At 35.4% G+C, this 9610-nt stretch overlaps 2 protein-coding genes across 11 annotated transcripts in view; one reads left to right on the top strand and one right to left on the bottom strand.

Moving 5' to 3' along the window:
- LOC116103614 (olfactory receptor 5B12-like) overlaps nucleotides 1-126 on the top strand; it is a 15754-nt gene extending 15628 nt beyond the window's left edge. The window contains exon 2 of the mRNA XM_031389828.1: nucleotides 88-126. Coding sequence (XP_031245688.1) covers nucleotides 88-126 — 39 coding nt within the window. The remainder of the gene's footprint in view (nucleotides 1-87) is intronic.
- LOC116103613 (olfactory receptor 5B2-like) overlaps nucleotides 1-9610 on the bottom strand; it is a 58928-nt gene that overhangs the window by 35047 nt on the left and 14271 nt on the right. For 2 of the 10 annotated variants that reach the window (XM_031389818.1, XM_031389819.1), the window contains exon 2: nucleotides 2102-2336. The exons of the other annotated variants lie outside the window; for them this stretch is intronic. The gene's annotated coding sequence lies outside the window, so the exon portion shown is untranslated. The remainder of the gene's footprint in view (nucleotides 1-2101; nucleotides 2337-9610) is intronic. 10 annotated transcript variants of the gene reach the window in all.

Here is a 9610-nt window from a genome sequence, read left to right as displayed (position 1 = left end):
ATGGACACAGACAAAGTTACATCTGTGTTCTATACCATGGTCATTCCTATGCTGAATCCTCTAGTCTACAGCCTGAGGAACAAGGAGGTCAAGAATGCATTTATAAAGTTGATACTACATTATTAAGGATAAAGAATGTATTCATTTGCTAAAAGCAATAATAATAATAATAATAATAATAATAATAATAATAATAATAATAGGATTTTAACTTAACTTTGTGTTCCATTCTTCTCAGATTCCCCTCTCTGTACTGAATTTTAGTTGAAGTTCAAAACAAATTAAAGTATATGAAATGATATCCTTTCTTCTTCAAAACTCTTGGAAAATAATTTATACAGAATTGGATACTTGTATGATATACGATAGTTAGGATTTTCAAAATCCCATTAAGATGACTGATCTATCACTTAACTACATTTATTTTTCCTACTACATGTCAATTCAAATACAAATAAAGTGATTTTTAAATTAAATACCGGGAACAGAGAAGTGCATGGAACTGTTTTACTATATACACATGAGTGTGGTAAATTTTATAGAATTGTGTGTATAATGTGTCTATCTGTGGTGCTTAATTTTATGAGTCTATCTTACTACATTACACTTATGTCTGTGACCATATTTCCAAGAACTCAAGTTTCTAGAATTACAAACAGTTAAATTAGAAACTAAGACAATCTATCATCTATGTGGGTTAACATGATCTTCAACCTCAAAGAAATACAACCCTCCTCTCTGTCTCTCTTGCCCTCAATCCTTCCCTCCTCCTCTTCCTCTCTCTATCTCTCTCTCCTCTACCCCTCTCTCTCCCCCTCCCTCCCTCCCTCTTCCTTTATGTGCCTTGCTTCCTCTTCTTCTCTATCCTTTTCCCTCGTCACCCTTTTCCCTGAGCATTCATCTCCTCTCACTCTCAGACATCAGAAATGAAGATCTGGTCCTGACCCTTTTTTAACAGCATGTTCATTAGTTCAATCAAATCTTAATATCAGGAAAAAGGCAGAAAAACACAGTCATAAAATCCTGAAATGTCTATTTTGAGAAGAGTATAGATTTTCTACAACCCAGTTTCCTGATGCTTTAGACTTTGATCTTCAAGTCTAAATCAGATTGCACTAATCACCAGCTTCTCTTCTTCTCAAGCTTAAAGGCAGGTTACATGGTACTTCCCAACCTCCATATCACATGAACCAATGCCTACAATAAATATCTTCAATTTGTCCAGCTATATTATATCCTATTGATGCTGTTTCTCAGGAGAACTTTAAAAATGAATAAAGCATCTAGTAAATATAATGTTTTGAATGAGAAATTCTCCTAATGAAGACTTGGTCACCTGATGGTGGTGCTGCTTGAGGAGTTTTGGGTAGTAGAGCCTTGCTAGGGGAGGTACAGGCTTTTGAGTGTTTGTAGCCTTGCCCCCATTTCCAGGTTTCCCTCTCCCTAATGTTTGTGGTTGAATATGTCACCTTTCAGCCTCCAGCTTCTTCCACACGCCTGCCTCTGTTGGTAAGTCTGCTGTCATGATGGGCTTCTATCACCCTGAAACTGTAATCCTAAATAAACTTTTTCTACCATAAATAATTGGTGACTTGGATTTTATCACTAATATAGTAATGATAATCTAATACCTCATTTGCTTTTTATAAATGTAATATTTGTGTAATATTTATTTCTCTCTGTGTTCTCATGGGTCAAGTGAACACATGATGAATAATTAATTGAAAGTACATGTTTCTTCTTTGACATTTTCAAGAGAATAATTCTGAAATTTCCTATTAATTACTATTCCTGCTGGATTAAATCATTTTGTATAACCTTAACGTGTTTGAAACTTCATACTTGAAGTGTCAGAAGGTACAATAAAAACACATGAAAATAGAATTCCTCATATTTGTTCACCATCTTCAAATGGGAATTTAGTTAAGCTGAGAAATTATTATATGCAGTTTTCTTTCAGAAAATTCTTTGAAATATTTCATAATGATCATTCATTTTTAGTGAGTTCTTCGGTCATATTTAGTAAGTTCTCCCAGTCTCTTTCCTCTTTGGTTTCTTCCTACATCAACCAATCTTGTTCATTTACTTTACATTGGCTCACCCAGTAAGGAATGTTTCTACTCCATTCAAATTTTGCTCCAATCGCTGCTCTCTCATGGATCCTCTCTGATGATGTTTATGAGTCAGTTATTCTCCACCTACTGCATGCACTGTATGTACATCCTCCTGTGTCACTCTTTATACTTCTTCTTGTTTTGTTTTTATTTATCTTCCCAAAGTAGAATATAAATTTCACAAAAGGGGCTATGTAGCTGTGATGTACTTGATTATCATACCTGAAATACACATATTTCATAGATTCTCTGAAATATTTGTAAACTGAATGAATGAAACAACTAAGCTTCAATTTATTCTGATATTATAATGGGATAATTGGTTGTGGTGCTTATTTATGAATGATATGACATTAAAGAGACACTGCTACTTGTCTGCAGTACAGAAACAGATTCTCTACTTTGTCACTCATTTCTCACTCTCCTCACTTTTAAAATAATCTTCTTGTAGTTGCATCAGTGAGTAGTTCATTGAAAACTTCCCCATAGTTCTAATAGGAAGTAACAGACCATTAAATGATAAGGAATACATCTAGTATAGGTAATATGTCATGATTTATAAGGAAACACTAACTATGGAATTATCTAAAGGATTTGTATCCAGTTACCTTTTGCCATTTATTTATTTATTTATTCACTTTAATAAAGGATGGCTACCCCCTTCCTGCAAGTCACACCCCCATCACATGGTCCCTTTTTTACTCCTCTTCCTATTCTTCTCTGAGACGGTTGAAGTCCCCCATCATGGCAAGAAATTACAACACAAACACAAATGGCACAACTCAGTGAAATACTTCCAAAAATTGTTTTTAATATATTGAAATAAAGTAGAGTAAGCATGCTTTCAACATTTTTGTCAATTTAAAACATTATTGGATTTTATTAAAGGTAATTTACAATAACCCTTTTATTTCTTTGGTAATCTGAAATTTATTTACTTTTATTCACTGTACACCCCAATCCACTCTTCCTAGTACCACCCTTACAAGTACCTCCCCCTATTACCCCCACCACTTCTCAGAGAAAAGGAGCTCCACTTGGGTACCATACTACGCTGAGAAGTCAAGTCCAAGCAGAACTAGGCATATCCTCTCCCACTGAGGTCTAAGCAGTCAGTCCAGGTAGAAGAAAGAGGATCCAATGAGAGGGACCAAGGACAGAGAAAGCTCCAGCTCCACTTCTTAGGGGACCCACCAGAAGACCAAGTTGCACTTTTGTTACAAATGTATAGGAGATTTAGTTCCAGCTCTGGCATGCTCGCTGTTTGGTGGTTCCAGGATCTGTGAGCCGCCATGGTCCCAGGTTAGTGTGCTGGTCTAACAGGCAGCCAATATTTAGGAAAAAAGGAAATAGATACATAGTTGTCACTTTGAACAAAGTTCAAGTCTAAATGAATCAAAACCCCACATAAAACCAGAAATATTGAATTTAATAGAAGAGAAAGTGGGAAAGAGCTTCAAATTCATGGGCTTGGAGGGGAAATTTCCTAAACACAACTCCAATGGCTCAGATTCTAAGATCTAGAAGTAATAAATGGAACCTCATGTAAATGAAAAGATTCTGTAATGAAAAATACACAGTCAATAGGACAAATCGGCAACCTACTGATTGGGAAAAATTCTTCACTAACCTCACATCCCATAGAGGGCTAATATACAAAATATATAAAGAACTCAAGAAGCTAAACTCTAAAACACCAAACAAGCCAATCAAAAAATGGAGTATGGAACTAAGCAGAGAAATTACAACAGGAAAATAAGTACAGAATATCCAAGATAAAGTCCACAGAACTCAAAGAGGTCAACAAACTGAAGGACCCAAGTGAGAGCGCCTCAGTCCCACGTGGGAGGGAGAAGAAAGCAATCACAAAGGGGAAGAGGGAGAGAATGTGGGGGGAAAGGGGACAGGAGCAGGAGCAGAGGGGAACATGATCTGGTATTGGGTTGGGGGAAAGTACTGAAGCCCTGAGGGCCAGGAGAAAGAATGGAAACGGGCAACCTAGAGAGGTAGGAAGTAGGAGGGACCCTCCAGAATGTATCAGAGACCTACGAGGTTAGAGACTGTCATGAATCAATGGAAGGGAACCTAGATGAAATATCCTACAATGGGGAGAGGGAACATGTAGAGCACACCTCCAGCAGAAAGAAAGGGCATCAAGTGAAGGATGGGGTTGCTATCCCACAGTCAGAACTCTGAACCACAATTGTTCCTGTCTGAAAGAACTGCAGGGATGGAAATGGAGAAGAGACTGAGGAAAAGAAGGTCCAGTGACGGGCCCACAATGGGATCTAGTTCAAGGGTCCCATGGCATTATTACTGAGGCTATGGAGTGCTCACAAATAGGGGCCTATCGAGACTGCCCTCTGAAAGACTGAATAAGCAGCTGAAAGAGTCAGATGCAGATATTTGCACCCAACCCATGGACAGAAGCTGTTGTGGTTCAATTATGGAAAAGCTGGAAGAAGCTGAGGAGGAAGGAGACCCTGTAGGAGGAATAGCAATCTCAATTAATATGCACACCCGAGATCTCTCAGACACTGGATCACCAACCAGGCAGCATACACCAGCTGATATGAGGTCCCCAACACACATACAGCAGAGGATTGCCCGGTCTGTGTTCAGTCAGAGATGTACCTAACTAATCCTCAAGAGAATGGAGGCCCCAGAGAGTTTAGGGGTATGGTGGGGGTAGGATGGGGACATCCTTATGGAGACAGGGGGCTGAGAGGAGGTATGGGATGTGAAACATTTGGAGGGTATACCGGGAGGGGAATAAAATCTGGAGTGTAAAAAATAAAAGTAAAAGAGAGAAATTAATAATAATAATAAAACTCAAAAATTGATAGATGCTTCATATTTTGTAAATATATGCATCTAAAAATTATGTTTATCTTATTATTGGTTTTAAGAAAAATTGTTATATTGTATGCATTTTCTGACTTTTTAGATCAAAAGAGTTTATTTTAATTTTGATTAAAACATTTTTATAATTAAAATATATAAATAAATAAACAAACAAGGTTATAAAATTTTGAGTCATTTGTTTAAAATTTGGAATTTGTGTTATTTCAATTTTTCCCTGATTTAGAAAGTTTTAGGCAGCTATTTAATCCTTTTTAATGTAAAAAGTGTTTCATCATACAATGTATTTTGATTATTTTTCTTCTCCAACTCCTCCCATACCCTACTCATCTCCCCACTGACCAAACCTCAATAAGATAAAATATGTCAAAAATAAACAAAAAGTCTTCACACAGAAAGTAATTAAAGAGTTCATTTTGTGGTGGCCTTCTACTCATGAGCTTGGGGCCTGCTCTGGAATATAGTTGATATACTCAATGAGACTCCATTGCAGAAACCTAAAATTTCCGTTGTTGATGAGAATCAATCACAAGTAACTTCTTGATTATGAGTGGAACTCTAGGTCCACATTTTCCTTTCAGTCTTGGAGCTGGGACTCAGACTGCCTTGAAACTGTGCAAGCATTATGCATGCTACCAGTCACTGTGAATTCATATCTGCATCAGCCCTCTCCTGTGTGGAAGACCCAGTTTCTCTGGAGCCACCCATCACGTCTGTCTCTTACAATCTTTCTGACTCCTCTTCCACATAGATCTCTGAGATCTGTGGCAGAGGTTTAATGCAGACATCTCATTTAGGAATGAGTGCTCCAAAGTTTCTCACTCTCTGCACATTGTCCAGTTGTTGGTCATTATGTAAGTATAATTTTTTTTAAAGTTAAAAATACTTTAATACAATGAAATGCATTAGCATTATCCAAGCAATCCATTTTCACTTATAATTTCATTCATGTTGAGGTTTTTTATAGTTTACTGATTTATTTATTTATTTATTTATTTATTTTAATCTCCAGATTTTATTCCCCTCCTGGTCCACCCTCTGACTGTTCCAAATCCCATACCTCCTCCTCACCCCACTGCATCCACGAGGATTGCCCCACACCCCACATTCCCATCCCACCAGACCTCAGTTTTTAAGTTGATACTGAGGATCCCAACTTAGGTCCTAATATCTGTGAAGCAAGTACTTTATTTTGCTTACCATCTCTCAAGTCCCTAGAAACTTAATTAATTTCAGACCTTAACTAAACTTAGTAGGATTTTTAATGTTATTAGCCTACTTAGTTATAGATACTGTGTGCCTAATCAAGGTTTACTTTTTTAAATGTTTGATTTCTGCTTAAGCTTTATCTATGTTTGAAAACCTAAAAAGGCAATTGATACTAACTTAGAACTACATAGAAGCAGTAGCTTATTTAACAGTAAAAAGACTATAAACAGAAAAGCATTATGTATCTTATATTTTTAAAAGCTAGAAATAAAGATTTTTTAAGTCTTTACCATGAAGAAATGATAAATATATCAGAAGACAAAGATGCTTAGCAGGACTTTTAACCTTAAACAATGCATGTACCTACAAAAACATCACACGATATCGCACCACAGTAATGTGTGCAATTAATGATTTTAACATTTGCCAGTGGAATGAATAAATTCATAAATTTATTGTTTACAAATCACAAATGTATAAAAAGTTTAAACCAGCTTGATCCCTAAAGACCTATAATAGTTTCTTCCCTAGGAAGGCATGATGCAGAGCTTCAGGTATTCTCAAAGGAATGCCAGAATCCAGAGATCTCCAAGTCTACAAATCTCTGCCCCAAAACACAAGCCTAACTCCACAGCATCCCATTGTAGAAAGAACATGCTATGCCCTTTGAATGTCATTCACTCCTGTTGATGGCAGTAACTCTTGCCTCAGGATTTGCTATCAGCCTGTAAATATAATCAAGGTAAAGAGCTAATGATAAAAATCACCTTTAATGACCTTCAAATGATGTGTTACAGGCCACTGTAGTTTTTCACTTATAGACAGTATGTGGGAATTGAATGAGAGATGTCATTTTTTACAATGTTAATTTTATAAATATGAAAGAAATAAGTAACTCTAACAAAGACACAGAAAAAAATGAATGATATTATAGAACTTGGTTTATGTAAATGTGATTTTACTTATTTAGCTCCTGCCTCACTGAGGTTGGGACTTTTGATCATTAGCTGAATGTGCTTCTCAGAAGGTACCTATCCAACATTCCATAGATGGATTTATAATTTTGGACTTACTACTGTAAGGTGAGTGTTCTTTCTTTTATAGAAATCTGGTAAGTATCTATATTGTGTAAACACTAAAGTAAGAAGTTTAGCACATATAGAAACAGAGGACTGTGTGGATCTGCTATGAATTCCTTGCAAAGACACGAGTGTTTTCAAACCTGCTCTAGGTGGATGATCCAGATAAAAAACAAACATGAGTCTGAAGTATTTGTAAATGTTTCAATATTCAGTACAGAGACTTGGTGATTTATTCATCAGGGTGATTCTATCCCCCAAAATATAAACAAAGAATAAGATAGATGACACTTTGATTACTAAGTGGTAACTTTATCGTGTTCTGTATATATTTTCAACTCAGTGGAAGTTGCAAAATACAAAAAAAAAAAAAATATGCAAAGGAGGGAAATAATCCATCTTGAAACTCAGCTCCTCAATCTAGGAATTTTTCCCCTCAAGCAGGTTGTGTAATTTTAGAGCATCACATTTCTCAAATACTCGGTTTTCTTGATGATAAAGTATAAAACTTAACTTACATACTGCAAAACTCACAGACATGTCATTCATATATTCATGCCTTATAATATATGCTAAATCTCACCTCCTTAAACCATTAAGCTGATAATTTGATTTAAGATTGGGCTTCCTTGACAAGCCTTAATATATGCATATATGCCTAGTCTTACTATAACTTGTTGTGCCATGTTCAGTTTATATCAATTTTAGGACTGATTTTTTTCTAATACAACACACAGGAACAATGGGTCTATGGGAGAGATGGGGTATGGCATGTAACTGAGAGATGGGGTGTGGCATGTAACTGATAGGAGTGATCAGTAAATATTGTATAAGAGAGGAACAAATAAAAACAAAAAAGATAAAATAATATTTCTCCAGAAAATTCCTCAAATAAAATACTCTTGAACATGGAAATTACCATCTTAAAGAAATCTGTGAAGTTACAAATGGCCCATAATGTGAGAACAAAGCTTGTTCTCCATGACTTAATTTTGCAAGAAAAGGAATATGAGAAAAGATGAGATTTAATGAAAATGGGATTCTTTATCCTAACTAAATTATTGTTTCCAAGAAAACAATTATTTTCAAAATGACCTGACTATTAACTATTGAGCTCTCCTTTTGTAGCAAGTTCTGGAAAGAAGAAGATTTTAGGAAACACTGACCATTAACATGGAATCCAGAAACAGGGTCTGAATTCTCAATTAAAACACAGCTAAACCAGGCTTACTTCTGGGACATTGACATATTAATCTTCAATAAAGGTCTCATTTCCATAAAGGGTCAACTACAAGTTATATATTGACTCGTGTGTTATATAAAATAAATAAGGAAAAGAATGTTCCAAAGTCAGGCTACTTTTCTTTCTAAGGTTATTTTTTGAGATTAAAATATAATTATATAGTTTTCTCTGTACATTTTCTCCCTCTAAATTCTGCCATATACCATCCTTGCTCTCTGACAAATTTGTGGCCTCATTTTTCTACCACAAGCATGATATGGAAAAGATGCAATGGTTATTCTTGTACTTTGTAAAGTAAGAGAGCCATTACTGAAATTGAAAAGCACTAATTCTAGATATACAATTAAGCTTATCTTTATTAATAATTTGAAAAATACTTTGACTTGCTACTGTTAAAAAGAGGCTAAAATAAATTCAATAGTTTAATTCTTTTTTAAAAAAATTAGAAAAGAAAATTTACCTGAAATAGCTGCAGGGTATAGGGACAACAGTTATGTGTAAGATATAAGGATAGTCTAAGAAGCACATGAGAACCCATATGACCTCAGTGACCCAGTATGGAACAGAGAAAACTTAAGGAAGCAAAGCTTCTATAATTTTTGAGGCTAAATTCTTGAATGTGGCATAATCTACATTAATCAAACTTAAAGACCATATCTTCATATTGATGATAACAGTATAGCTATCACTTAATAAACTGTAGTTAACAGTCATAATTTTTTGTCTTTGATTGGTTTATTTCTCCCAATAGTATCTGGAAGTGGTTATCATTTGTGTCTTAAAGTTGAATGAAATAAGATCTTTGTGGAAGTTATGCCAGGACCAAGGACTCTTAAGAGATAGATGGTAGATTTGATAAGCACCTATTTCTCCCAGGAACCTCTGCTCTATGTCTACTAAATTTGATGACATAATATTGTTCAGAACTAACACTACAGGTCGAGTACCCTCCCCACACCAATTTATTCTTAACATCAGCTACCCTGAGTATGCTTTCATGGTGTATCCCATGAACTCATTCATCTAAAACCCACTTGAATGTTTAGGGATTTGGTAATATATATGCTGATGAAAATATGTATATATATATATATATATATATA

This window comes from Mastomys coucha, unplaced genomic scaffold (assembly GCF_008632895.1).
Source record: "Mastomys coucha isolate ucsf_1 unplaced genomic scaffold, UCSF_Mcou_1 pScaffold21, whole genome shotgun sequence".
Classification (NCBI taxonomy): Eukaryota; Metazoa; Chordata; class Mammalia; order Rodentia; family Muridae; genus Mastomys; species Mastomys coucha.
This window is presented reverse-complemented; position numbering and strand designations above follow the sequence as displayed.